This window comes from Echinops telfairi, unplaced genomic scaffold, assembly GCF_000313985.2.
Source record: "Echinops telfairi isolate 266 unplaced genomic scaffold, ASM31398v2 ScPeMD7_4225;HRSCAF=4972, whole genome shotgun sequence".
In the NCBI taxonomy this organism is placed as follows: domain Eukaryota; kingdom Metazoa; phylum Chordata; class Mammalia; order Afrosoricida; family Tenrecidae; genus Echinops; species Echinops telfairi.
This window is the reverse complement of record NW_022108124.1, coordinates 15,525,596-15,540,377: the sequence shown is the minus strand read 5'-3', so window position 1 is coordinate 15,540,377 and position 14,782 is coordinate 15,525,596. Positions and strand designations below refer to the sequence as shown.

The 14,782-nt window shown below is 45.2% G+C and overlaps 1 protein-coding gene across 1 annotated transcript in view; it reads left to right on the top strand.

The window, feature by feature from the left end:
* ULK4 (unc-51 like kinase 4) overlaps positions 1–14,782 on the top strand; it is a 606,607-nt gene that overhangs the window by 454,524 nt on the left and 137,301 nt on the right. The window contains exon 35 of the mRNA XM_030886939.2: positions 6,733–6,918. Coding sequence (XP_030742799.2) covers positions 6,733–6,918 — 186 coding nt within the window. The remainder of the gene's footprint in view (positions 1–6,732; positions 6,919–14,782) is intronic.

Genomic DNA, 14,782 nt, shown 5'->3' with positions numbered 1-14,782 from the left:
AATTCATCAGATTTTCTACATAGAAGCATTTTAGGGCACAAAAGCGACCCTAAATATAAAAAATAATGAAATGAAAATATTTATTAAAATAAGGAAAGAAGAGTATTTATTAAGTCTTAAACAGAACAAAGACAAAAGATACATCACGCAGATGAGAGTGACCGACCATTAACCCAAGGTCATAATGGTGTCCAAGGGTTTGCTGAGATACAGAGCTTTAGAAGGGACCTAGGAAGGCAATGAAAACTGTCACAGAAGCATCACTGGTGGTAGGTCAATACATCACAGTCACAGTTGGGGCTACAGAACTGGGAATGGAACGGTGATTGGGACACATACATCCTGTTAGAAGAGCTTACAAGATTGGTCCAGGGCCTTTTGACCAAGTACAATCAGGACGTGACTCATAGGGCATGTGACGCATGAGTATATGAACCTTTGTAGAATGGTCTCCATCAAAGACACCGTGTTAGGCTGGGTTGTCTAGAGAAACACAATCCAGAGACACTCATATGTGTAAGAGAGAGTTTTATATTAAGAAATAACATATATCAAGCAAACAGCCCAGCTCAGTCCAGATCAAGTCCATAAGTCCGATACTAGTCCATAAGTCCCTCGTCAGACTCACGCAGCCACATCCAATGATGCAGAATGCAGGGAGATCACAGACTGGTGGGTGCAGAGTGCGTGGATCCAATGGTGGTGGCTGCATCACAGGGCTTGCTCCAGTCTCAATGTGGCTTCACATGGCTTGTCAACAGGACATGAAGCAGAAAGAGAAAGAGAGGGAGGTTCCCAGGACCTTCCTTATGAGAAGTTCACGCCCACAAGGAGGCATCATCAGGCTGTGACCTGATTGGCAGGCTAGACTCCACCCCTTTGCTCAGATCTTCAAGCTGACAAGAAATTATGTAACTACCACAAGACACGCAGGCAAGCACCTCAGGGAAACAGCTGGCTGGATGCAGGAGGTGCTAGCGGTAATCCACTTTCCTGTGCACTCTACCTAAGGGTAAGTTAATGATCAGAAGGAATTCAGTGGAGGCTTAATCCACATAGGGGCTCTGCAAATGGATTGTCATCGATAACCTACAAACTGGGTGCTCACAATTTAAGTTCTCATATACCCTGACCCCCTGGCTGGCCTGTGCCCTACCCATCCAATATTGCAGAGCTCTTTTAGCATTGCCCATAAATGTCCAAAGGCAACTCTACCATAAGCTCAGCCCAAAGACAGCTCTAGTTTTGTGGGTCAGCAAACTTAGCTTCCCCTGTTAAGCGACTGGAGAAATTCCATTGTGCAGACTAGCTTTATACCCCACCTTGCTGATGGTGAAACCTTCTGCTGTGTCTCATGCTCTGGGTCCTGTTCTGCCTAATGCCCTCTGCCACATCTTCAGTACCACAACTTTCTGCCTCTGGATTGAGGAAATTCAGTGTTAAACCACCAACCCCATTCTCCTCCTGACGTGGCTTATTTATACCGAGTAGGATGACAGAATTGACCGATCTATACATTAATGTTCCAAATTTTCACAATTGTAATGAAGCCTGTTCATAGTCACAACCGAATCATACCAGCTTCCCCTCCACCTTCCCTGACCTGGAAGAAAAGAGGAAATACACCCAATTGGCTTGTTTGCACCCAGTATATACCCAATCATTTAGGGAGTTTCAAAGACTGGCTGGAAGAGCCAATATTAAGTATGTGTACTTCACTTTTCCAGATTTGCCGTGGTCACTGCCTCTCCCTGATTTCCCAGAAAGGTCACTGTCTCTTTGGGAGTTCCATGGTCAGAAGTGTGTAAAGAACTCACCATGGCCTCTGAATTTGTGCCAGGGCGAGAAATGGGGTTAGGGCTCTGACTGTGGGCCACGGCCTTCCACGGCCCAAATGCCTTTCGATTCCGGGCTCTACCGCAATGTCAATGTGGGGAGACAATCAGCACAAGGCCATAATGCTGCCCACATGATTCACAGCCTCAGAGCTCATTATATGGAACAAGGGATACATGACACACGCAACCATGATTGGTGGCACATTCATTCATCCTGGTTGTAGGCAAGACTGGAAGCAGGAAAGCGACCAGAATTGAAATATATACACGATTGCAGATGGGAAAAGCTTACAAGACTGGTTCTGGGACCTTCTGGCCACCTTGGTCAGGGTTTGACTCAGGACCACGAGCCCTTGGTAACTCAATTTCCATTAAAGGGCTGTCTAAGCAATTCCTTGAGGGTGAGACTGCCCCTCCCTGGGCTGTCGAGAGGAGCCGTAGCCCTGTACCTCCCAACACACGCTGCCTGAGAAAGGTGTATTGAAATTGCCAATTCTGTGACTGCTGAAATGCCGGTATAGCTTTTTTCCCATACGACTAATACTGTGTATAACATTCATTGCTTTTCAGATGTTAAACTGACCTTGGGCTCCTGGGACAAATCCTACCTGGCCATGGTGTATAATTCCTTTAATATGCTTTTGGCTCTGGTTTCCCACTATTTGCTGGAGAATTTCTGTGTCTGTATTCTTAAGGACGTTCGTATAGTTTTGGTAACAAAGTCATACTGGACTCACACAGTGACTTTGCAAGTATGCCTTTATCCTGTCTTCTGAGTTGGTACGTAATGGGTGGTATTTCTTCTTTAAATCTTTCTCTAAGTTCTCCAGTGAAGCCAGGTGGCTTGAAGTTTTTCTTTGTAGGAAGGTTTCAGCCACGAATTCATTTTCTCTAATGTCGTCGTTAGGTGCATGGAGGTGGTTCTAACCCATAGTGACTCTATGCACAACAGAGCGGAACTACTGCACGATCCTGCACCCTCCTTGCAATTATTCCTTTGTCTGAGCCCATTTTCTCTTCGTAGATTTTGTGTACTAGCCAAGTTCCCTATTTCTTTGTGAGTGAGCTTGGGTCTGCCTCCTTGGCTCTGGGACTCTGTTCTATGACTTCTAGCTGTCTTGGTCACCAAGGGCTTTCTCTCTCTCTCTGTGCAGCAGAAGGGGTCTACTGCTATCTTCTTCTAGTGCCCTTCCCTGTGCTGAGATGTGCAAACTCTGCCAAGCCTGTGAACCAGGACAAGAGAAGGGCTCACCTTGCCTGTTTCCCAGCTCGCAGTGGTCACGGTCCTTCATTTCCTGATGTCTAATGTCTCCCAAATCATTGTTTGGCATCTCATGTCTGCTGTTAGTTATTGTTAATGCTTTTTGTTCCAGGCAGTTGGGTGTATCATGCCCGTTATTCTAGGGAAGATGGGGCAATTTCTGTTCCTTCCCAATTCTTATGTTTTAACAGTTTTATTGGGACTTAATCCACACAGCTATTTTGAAATCATTTTATTGGGGGCTTGTACAACTCTTATCACAATCCATACCTACATCCGTTGTGTCAAGCACATTTGTTGCCATCATCATTCTCAAAACATTTGCTTTCTACTTGAGCCCTTGGTATCAGCTACACACAGTTATTTTTAAGCAAACCTAAAATACAGACATTATGAGACCTACAAGGGTACAGGAACTGCACCGCGCTTGAACTGCTTGAAATGACTTTACTTAACATCCTTCAATTCTTTGAAAAATGAATCAAAATTAAATAAAAAATAAAATAATGTTAGAGAGAAATAGAAACCCAAATATCTGTACTGGTTGCAACACGTACCCAGAATAGGTGACAAGAAAATATCAAATGTTTCTCCTCGTGCTGGTGAAACAGAAAGGTCCTGTTCAAGGGAAAGCAATTCTGGGCTTAATGGATGATAGAAAGCAGATGGGACCAAATTAAAGTCGTGAAGAAACCTATCATCCAGAACATACATAGAAGAAAAGTAACCAGAAGGTGGAACCAGATGCCAAGGATGAATAAACTCAGAGTGAGGTGAAAAGCTGATAATGTCCCAAGACATTTACCAAGCTAATTGATGATTAATTCCAGGAACAATCGGGCCAATCAGGATCTTCCTCCTTTCCATATTGTTCTATTTTGCTCCACCATAAAAATTTGAGAGCCTCACAGTAAAATGGCCTGTCTTTCTGAGATGATGTTCAGCATGGGAATAGGGCCCAGGACAAAAACAGCGCAGAGCGTGAGGTAAGTACAGAATGGGGTGGACTGGCAGGGGCGGCCACTTTAAGGAACAAAGAGATGCACACAAATGCAAGGTACTTCTGAGCCAGCTGCCTGTAATAATCTACCCAACCTCTCATTTACAAAATAGGCAACAGAAGACCTCCAGACGTTTGAGGAGCCATGGCAACAAGAACAGCTTGGTCTAGAGGGAATACAAATGATCGGGAAGACAGGAAAGCCGGAGTCGTGAGCATCAGAAACACAAAACAAATGTCCGAGCGACCCATAGGGAGGTCAGAGAAGAGAAACCAAGGAATGAGAAGTAGAGATGAACAGTAAAATGGCCAGTGAGACTTAGCTCTAGCCTCTCCTTAATTACCTTAAATATGAATGGTCTAAACATACCAATTAAAAGAGAGTGGATAAAACAAAACTAAACAAAATGAAAAACATGGCCCAACAGAATGCCATGCCAAAGAAAGTCACTTCAAATACAGTGGTTTTGACAAACTGAACGTTGGCAAAGGATGGGTAAAGCTATTCCCTTCGACCATTAAATTTTTTTTTAAGGAAGCACAAGTGGTTACATTAATATCAGGTAGAGTATACTTCAGAGCAAGGGCAATTACTAGCTAGAGAGGGTCATTCGGTAACAATAAGAAAACCAATCCACTGGGAAGCCACCCCGTTTAAATGTGTGCACATGACACAGCAAAGCCTCAAAATACATGAAGGAGAAATGATAGGTTTGACAGGACAAATAGACAAATGCACAGTTATAGTTGGGACACTGCAAAACTTCATTTAGCAGCTGATATAACAACTTGAAAGAAAATTGGGATAAAACAGAATAACTGAACAGCATAATCAACCAACTGGCTATAACAGGCTATAATTGACCTATGCATATGTGCCACATGACCCAGCAACAGCAGAATATATTTATATTAAGCACCTATGGACCTTATAACAGTATAGATCATATTTTGAGCCATAAAACAAACCTCAGAAAATGTAAAATAATTAATACAGAATGTGTTCTTTGATCCCAACGAACTCTAACTAGAAATCAAGTACAAGACAAGAGGAATATTTCCAAATATTTAAAAAGTAAGCCACACACTTCTAAACACTCCATGAATCAAAAATAAAGTCTCAAAGGAAAACTTAAAAATACATATAACTGAATAAAAATGAAGTTATCACTTTCTAAAATATGTGTGACAGAGTGAAAGCAGTGTTGAAAAGAACATGTATAATAATAACTGCTTATATTAGAGATGTAGAAATATCTCAAATCAGTCATCTAAGTTATTGCCTCAAGGAGCTAAAAAGAGAAATTGAGCAAAATTAAACCAAACCAAGCAAAAGGAAGGAAATGATGAAAAACAACAGCCTCAAAAAAAAAAAAAGGAAAGATGTTGTAAACAGTAAGAGCGAGAACCCAATAGAACAAAGGGCTGATTCTTTAAACAAACAAACAAAAATCAATAAAACAGATAGGCATTTATTAGCAAAGAGAGAAGACAGACATCGTTAATAAAATGAATGTATGGAGGATGACAGTATATGTGTAGCTCTACAGCCATTAAAAGAATAATAAAGGAATGCTATCAGCGATGTCATGCACACAAATTCTTTATTTTAGAAGAAATGGATCAATTCTTCTCCGAACCACAAATCACCCAGACTCAATCAACAGAAACACCTGGATAGTTCTACTATAATCATTAAAGAAATTGAATTGGCCATTTAAACCCTTCGGCAAAGCAGCGTCCAGCCAAATTGATTTCAATGAAGAACTCTCCCACTACATGTAGATCTAGCATCCATCGTACACAATCCCTCCCAGAGAGCAAAGAGCAGGGAACCCTTTGTGACTCATTCTTTGAGGGCTGGCGTTATTTGTTAAGTAAAATCAGACTATCTACCAAAAAGATCGATGTGGCTGTTGCTGTTGCTGTTGCTGTTGTTGTTGCTGTTAGGTGCCATTGAGTTAGTCCCAATGTACCAGAGAATGAAGCACCACCGGCCCTGCAGCATCCTCACAGTGGTTCTTGTGTTTGAGCCCATTGTTGTAGCCCCAGTGTCAATCCCTCTTGTCTGGGGTCTTCGCCTTTAAGGCTGCCCCTTACCAAGCCTGATGTCTTTCTCCAGGGACGGGTCTCCTAGTAACATGTCCAAAATAGGTGAGACCAAGCCACACCATCCTTGCCTCTAAGGGCCTTTCCGGCTGTACTTCCTGGACAGATTTATTTGTTCTTTTGGCTGTCCAGGGGACTTTCTGTAGTCTTTACCAGCACCACAGTTCAAATGCATTGATCCTTCTTTGGTTGCCCTTATTCAATGTCCAACCCAGAACAAAACACTGCCCCGCCCTGTGCTATTAACACTGTATGCGCGCACGCACACACACACACACACATATTTTAATTCCTTTTTTCCACAAACTATTTGCAGTTCCCTCACATATGTACTCAACATATATGCTATGTATACATTAAAGCAGGGCAGCACATCATTCTGATTCAGCTGGCCTAGTTTGAGTTGCTGTGTACAATTTGAAAAATACATGTGTTTTTTTTAAAATTCTATTATGGAGTCTTTGTTCTCAGATTAATACTATTTTTTAAATGGAGCTCAAGTAGTCTTATTTGTTTATTTTCAGCTGCCTCATGAAGATCCTGAAGTTTTTGAGGTGTCATCCAAGTGCCTGTCCATACTGGTTCAGCTGTACGGAGGGGAGACCCTAGATAGCCTGTCTCCTGACAATGCCGAAAGCTTTGCTGAGCTGCTCACATTGAAGAAGGACCCCAGGGAACAGAAGCTTCTGTTGCGAATTCTCAGGAGACTGGTGAGTCCAAGCAGAAACCAGGGCTGGGCTCGGGGTCTGAATGATGGCCAAGTGGATGGGAGGCAGTTTGACGGAACCGAGTCATAAACTTCCAGAGTAAAAGAGCTCGTTACTTTTCCCCTCGGTCACGTGTTGTTTACACTGTGTGCAGTCTGTCCATCTGCATACATGGGTCCTTGTGTGAGCTGCTGGAAGTAAGTTAGCTATTGTGCCCCTTACCTCTTCGTCTGTCCGTCCATCCATGTGCATTTCCCAAGAAAAAAGGATATACTCCGATGTCCAGTTCCCCAAATCAGAATAGTGAACTTTGATACTGTATTTTATGAATCTGCTGGCCAGATTCCAGTTTGGCCCACTGTCTCCGACTGTCTCTAAATGTTTCCTTTTCTGGCACCAGAGAGCTAGTCTAGGGCCTGAGTGCCCTTTTAGTGGGAAATCTCTTCCATCTGGGATCATTCCCTAAGCCTTTACCATTTATGATGATTTCGGAGAATAACTAGGAATGTTACAAGATGGCCTGTGTTTATCAGCGTCTCCCTCAGGATTGCTCGGTGAAGGTGAAGGTGAAGGTGGCACTGTGTCCAGTCTGACCGCTACCCTTGTGGGAGTGTCATGGGTATTTGCCTCTTGCTGGTAAACTCAGGAGTGAGCATGTGGTCCGATCAATCATGGTTCATATTCTTAATGTTTCTAATGTTTACGAAGCAGAGGGTCTTCAAATTCCCAGCGTTCTTTCTGTAGTTATTAGCGGTATTCTACCATAAGAAAAAGTTCTCTTCTTTCCCATCTATTTATTTATTTTTTCCATTTCCTGTTTCTTTATGATCAGAATCAACTTGTGGATTCTTCCGTTTGCTGGGCAATAATCCACAGCTGGCTCAGACTTGGCCTGTGGGAATCTCTCCTGGAGAACTGCTGTGTCTTTATTTCTTTATTTGTAATAAATCATTTTATTGGGAGCTCTTACAGCTCTTATCACAATCCATCCATCCATCCACGCATGTGTCAGGCACATCTGTACATATGCTGCCGTCATCATTTTCAAAACGTGTCTTATCATGCCCCATCTTTATTGGGTTTTCCCTTGTTGCTGCTGCTTGGGAGTGATAACACGGGAGTCCAGACTCAGCATAGACCCTGCCTTTGCTCCAGCCCTGGAATCGGCCATTTCTCTCGGACAGGCAGGAGGGAGGACGGGGCTCCTGTGATGAGCAATGTGCTGGACTCCTTTCTCCTTCACCATCACATTCCCCTTGTTCAGTGTAAAGATTGAGTCCGGTTCATCATGGAACCTTTCAGAGAAATTTAGAAAGTAAGATACAAAAGTGTGCAGGGTTGAGATGACAGTAACTGTTTCCCTAACCCGCAAAAAAGACCGAAAGTCTACTCTTTCCTTATCTCCTGGAGGATTCCTTAGAAAATCACTCCAGCCCCCTGCTGTCTCTAATTGAGCTTCTCCAGAATGCCAGTAATGTTTGCCGTCCTGCCCTCTGGGATAGGATACTTGCCTGGGCCAGTCACAGCTGGGCTCCAGTTACATTAAGCTAAGCAACTTCCAACTGAGGATCCAGCCAGCTCAGGTGGGGTCATGAGCTCATCTCCTCTGAAGCTCTGTTCTGTGTAGGCTGCATACAGGACATGAAGCAGAGACATGACAGCAGGTGACCTAGAAGGTGTGTGGTGCCAGCACCACCCCTCCCCCTGCCTGATTTAGCCCTTCCTCCGCTCTGCCCTGGGAAGCCCTGCTGGGAAGTTATTAGGAGCCTTTGTTTTGCTTTTGCTGGGTTCCTTCCGGTCTCATCTTCCCCTTGTTCGGGTTAGTGACGCTCTCTGGTTCACCTGCAGCGTATGAAGGACTTCCAGTTGGTGGTCGGCAGGTGTTTGTCATTACTGTATTAAGCGACGTCTGAAGCTCCATCTCATTTACAATCTCCACAGTAACCCTGGAGTCTATCCAGTGATTGTCCCCACTTTACAGGTTAAAACTAAGGTTCCAAGCGCTGAAGCAACATCCACAAGGTCACTACCACCTAGGGATTGGCAGACTGATTCCTACACGCCCCCCCCCCTCTGGATTGCCCCCAGCCTATGCTGTTTGCACACAGCTGGCCTCTGTGACTGCCCTGCCCACACTGATCCAACATCTTTGCACATTCATCAGGCTACTCAGTCATCATAGATGGTCATGTGCATCTCCCAGGTGATGTGGGTTGAATTGCGTGTCCCCCAAATACATGCTGTTGTCCTAAGCCCTGGGACCTGGAAATGTGACCTTGTTTGGAAAGAAGGTCTTTGAAGGTGTTCTCTGTTAACACCAACTCTTACTGGAGTCTCCTGGGCTCCGATCCCCTCGGAGTGGTGTGCAGTAAAAAAGGAGAGTGGTCACGAAGAACAACCACAGGGAAGGGGGCCATCTGAACATGCATCCACTCGCCAGGGAAGGCCTGGGCTTCCCCGGAGGTGGCAGAGAGAAAAGACGGGATTTTCCCCTACAACAGAGAAAGCGAACTGAGCCCTGCTGGTACCTTACATTCAGACTCTCAGCCTCCATAACTGCTGCTGAAAGGCACCCACTTTGGGGACCTGTTTATAGGAGCCTTCAGAAAGTGATATGCCAGGCATCTTATGCTGCCTTCATTTAGGCCCTCCACAATTTCCATTTTTGACTGAATTTTCACCTAGAAGGCCCTTGATTTGACATAGTCGTTCCATTGCTCAGGAAGTTGCTGGGGGAGATGATGTATACATCAAAGGTAGGTTGTTGGTTGGCTAGGCGTGCAGCGAGAAGGCCATCCCCCCAAACAAAGGGCAGATTGTGGACCTGAAACATGGGCTGGGAGAGAGGGGCCAGAGGGTTCCCAACGTGCAGCCCATGGGGTTTGGAGACTGTGTTTTGAATTATGAAATTATGGTCGCTGAGACAAAAGGTCAATCGCAGCGATTCAATTCAATTCTAGTTATCTTTACCATGAAATAAATCATTGTCCTAGTTTTATTGCGCTTGTGTCAGGTAGGCATTTACCAAGTTCCTGGCCGAGATGAATAAGAAAGTCTGTAAGGCCTAGACTTCTGCTTTCGACAACTTTTCATTTGCGGTCTTCCTAGGCACCCAAGCCAGGGAGGGATTTTAAACGGTGTTTACCAAGTCCGAGGTCTGATGCTTCAGTGCCCGACTCCCTACCCCCTACCCACTACCCCCTACCCCCGTAGTCATCTGCCAAGCTTCGCAGGAGTTGATGAAATTGAGTAGGCGGAGTGCGAGCAGAAGGGACTTGCGAGATACAGGGAACTGTTAGACGCCTAGTGGTGTCCTGCTGCGATCCTCCAGGTCAGCAGTTCAAAACCACCAGTTGTGCTGCAGGAGAAAGACAGGGCTTCTTCTCTGTAGGGTGAACGGTCTCTGAAACTCACAGGGGCCTCTCTACCCTGCCCTCTAGGGTCACTCCGTGTGGGCCTCCACCCGATGGCAGTGAGTCTGTTTCCATTTGGGAAGGAGACTAACCCCTCAGACTCATCTCACAGGGGCCGCAAGAGTTGCATTTGGCAGAGAAGCAAGGGCGAATGTAGATTGTCATCTGGCGTCACTAATTAGACTGAGGAGGCCCGATAAACACGACCTTCTGGTTGTAAGAAGCTAAGGAGGGAAAGACAGGCTCTTTAGGAACCTACCTAAAAGGACATTTGCTAAGTGCACGCGTACAACCCTGAAATATTCTTGGCTCATAGATTCATAGTCAGGTAATGAACTTGTTATTGACTGGTAGGCTGTGGTTATTGGAGACGGAGACTAGCTTTGGGGAATAATGTGCCAAATGCCTCCCAGCGAATCACATGGCAGGCCCTGAATTTTGGGAATTTCAGTATTGTGACAATACTTTCTCAAACCACCATTTTCACTAAGAAAGCCGTAGGGTGTTTAATTTCCACTAATGGCTTTGGGATCTGTTTTGCCTTTAGGGTGCACTTTTTTTATTATTATCGTCTGTATGGAGACCATCCAGAGAATGTTGGGAAATCTAAGGATTTAATTATCTGTTGTAATTTACCAGGAATTTGGGAGATTTTATAATTATACCTTGTGCTCCAGTTTGTTTGTAATGTGATCGGAGTCCTCAAGTCTCTCCCTTAAACTTGCTGTCAGTGAGAGTTTTCCCAGGGTAATGGTTGTAGATTAGCTCCTTGTTTCTTAATTAAAGTCAGTTTAATTCAGCACTCAAACGATTGGCTGCACATGCACCATCACAAACCCGTTCTGTGCCTGCAATGGGCTTAGACATTCATTGTCAACTCCCGTACGAAAGCAGAGAAGTGATTCTTGGGGAGTATGATCATACACACACTGACCTGGCCAACACCCCGCCCCCTCACGCTCACACCCGATGTAGGGGTGCCACTTGAGGTGTTTTTTTGTAAATGATGAGTCTTACAGATCAGTGAGCTCTATCCTCCTCTGAGGACCCTACACTCTACGGCTCTCAGGAAGTCTTCCTGTGTACTCGCCGTGGCTCCACACGATTTCTCTGGTGGAGATCCGGGTCCTTGACTTCCACCATGGGCACAAGCTTGTTCTGGGCTGAAAACAAGAAAAGCATCGCCTTCTTCATGAACAGGGTCTCCATAGCTTCAAAGAGACCACAGGACACTCAGCGTTTTACAGCTATTTTCCCACCCTCCGTCTCCCACCGTCTCCTGCATTTGGGGACCCATTTGGATGGTAGAATTTACTCAGAAGAGATCTGATACCTCGGAGAAAAAAATGAAGCAATATTCCTTGAACTATAACAAGAAGGAAACTTGGTGCTTCTCTCCCTCCTGGCTGCTTTTTTCTCACGGTAAGACCTACTCTTGACTTATTTTCCTGTGAGGAATTTAAAAAGGAGGAGGGGGCTCCGTGTGGAAACACAATCCATTGTTCTACAAGAAGCACTACCAACGTGAGTAAAACGTCAATGTATGAATGTGCTTCCAAAAGCTCAGGGAAAAATCCCTTTCGACTCCGTGTTTTTTCCTCCCACAAACTTTTCGAAACCCTTTTGTGAAACCTGGTTCCTTCCCATGATTTCCTGCTTTTGAAAACAGGGGTCTCAACCGGAATCCCCCTTAAGCCTGTTTGCAGTTCCGCCTGGATAAAGATCCTCAGCCCAGTGATTGTTAAAGGATTTACAAGTCAATTTGCAAAACACTTTAGAGCAGTGGTTCTCAACCCTTTCAGACAGTTCCTCATGTTGTGGTGACCCCTGACCATAACATTATTTTTGTTGTTACTTCATCACTGTCATTTTGCTACTGTGATGACTCGTCATGTAAATATCAGATAGGCAGGATGTATTTTCATTGTTACAAATTGAACATCATTAAGGCATCGTGATTCGTCACGAAAACGATATGTAATTCTATCTTGTGAAATATTTATTTCTAATGACAAATCAATGCAATGTTGTCTTGAAGCATGGTGTAGCCTGGGTCACAGTTTTCACACCGGGTACTGTCTGTGGACGTATCTGCATTGGGGTGGACCTGCCTGGAGACGGTTAGAGGAGCGGCGTCTGGGTTCCTAAGACCATCGGAAATACGTGTTTTCTGATGGTCTTACTTGACCCCAATGAAAGGGTCGTTCAACCTCCAAAGAGGTCACGCCTCACAGGTTGAGAACCGCTCCTTTAGATCGTCTGGCTGGCCTCTCACTTTGCTAGAGCTCCCAGGAAAAACAGTCCTGAGATTTTGAGCGAAGGGGGACCCCCGGAAGCAAATGCAGTAGAGGCGTTTATAACCAGCTACTCCCAGAGGCCCACTCTGCTGTGCTGCTGTTAGTGAGACAACATTCCACTGCCCAAACCTTAAGTAACTCTGTGGCTCTCTACCCCAGGTCACCCCAGGGTGTGCCCTTCATCCTCTCCCCCACAGTTTCTGTGCGTGCCCATCCCTGCTCCCACGTGCACATGCAGACTCCTCCTAACAAGCCTGTCCTTCCTCATCCTCAGTCTGATCGCTGCCCTGTGGATTGCGGTGATTTCCTCTCTGCTTGACTTCTTCTCCAATAGAATTAGTTTCCCATGCTCATGGGAGTTAGCCCTGGTGGACTAGTGATTAGGAGTTGAGCTGCCAACCACAAGGTCTGTGGTTTGAAGCTGTCATCTGTCTGTGGGAGAAAGACAAGGCGCTCTACTCCAATAAAAAGTTTGGGTTTTGGAAACCCATAGGGCCAATTCTAACCCGACCCTTGGGGTCACTATGAGGCAGAATGGACTTCCCGGCAGGGAGTTCGGTTTGGTTGGTTGGGACCCGCTTCCTGAAGTTCTGACAAAACTCATTCCCTACCTATCTCTTTGTTCAAGGTCCCACTGTCATCGTGAATGCCGCCCCCCAACTTCTATTGTCTCGAGTTTCAAACCCTAGAAAAGCTAAAAGTTTATACTAGTATAGTTCATAATTGTAATTCTCTTACAGATTCTCTCTCTCTAAGCCCCTCGTTCATTCATTCACTCTCTGTCTCTCTTTGAATGATGGCAAAGTAAGGGCATCATGACACTCGACCCCTAAATACCTTAGCACGTACTCATAAGGATAGGGCTATGCTCCTAGTTAACCCACAACTTCCGTACCCAAGAAATTCAACAGCAGCTTTGTAGCATCCTTATCCAGTTTGCAGTCCCTTTTCCCTAGTCGTTAAAAGATGACCTGTATAGCTCTTTATGTTTTGAGCCATGATCAAAGTCCAAACACTGAGTTTCATTGTTTTCTTAGTCTCCTTTAATCTGGAAGGCTCTTTGTGCTTTATTCACCCCCTCACGAAATTGGCTTTCGAAGAGCCTGAGTCCCTGGCTTTGGTCTGCATTCTGGAACACTACGCTTCTTTGCTCATGATTCAGGGGTCATTTCTGTTAAGCGTCTCATGGGCAACAACCCCCTCAGAGTGGCGGTGGAAGCATCTCAGCACTGGTGTGGGTTTCCACGTGGCTCCTCCAGCTCCAGGGCTCTGGCTGCCATCAGCACAGCTCCATGTGTCTTGTCAACAGGAATGTCTCCCAGGGAGTGAGTGTGTGTCCCACCTCCAGGGAGCTATTTATCTCCAAATGAGGTCATCAAGCTGCAACAGGCTAACCCCCACCCCCTTCACTCTTCAGTCTCAAGTTGACAACAGATCACGTAACTAACACAGATTTCTAGTGCAGAAATGGGTCGATCGGAAAGAATGAAGGGGGAGGGGTGTTTTCCATGTTGAGGAAGTACACAGGGTGAGGCAATGCTTTGGATTTCTTTCCCAAAGTTTACAGTTCCTTATGAGTATTTTCCTTACAGTTTCATCTAGTTTTTTTATACCTATGAATGGAATGAACATCACTATGGGCACTTAGAATAAATACACTGTTGCACAGATGAATGTTAAAAAGAGTAAGGAGTGTAAGTTTGCAGTCGCCCACCTTAGAACGTGGGTTACAAGCACCGTTTTAACAACTGGCTCCCTGAAAGCAGCAGAAAAATCAGGTATCAGCTCTGCCGAATTCCACCACGGGTCGTCTGTTTTCTAAAGGTTAGTTCATCTTAAAAACATTTCCAGCAGAGAGGCTTCGGCAGCAGTAGGAGAAAGTGTCAGGAAGAGAATATTGATTTCTCTAAACCTGAGAAACAGACGAGCCGGAAGTAGAAGAGATGCGGCCTACTAATGATGATACCATCCACCTACTGCTGCATTAATCTTAGAGTAGTGCGTGTAAACAACCCAGCACAGGCCCTGGCACAGGGCAGGTAGGCTGGCATTGCCACCAGTGGGACCAATTCAGGAGCACAGGCCAGGAGCTGGGGCTGGGCCACAGCACTGAGTGAGCCCTGCCAGGCAGCCAGTTCTCCCTGACTGAATTAGAAG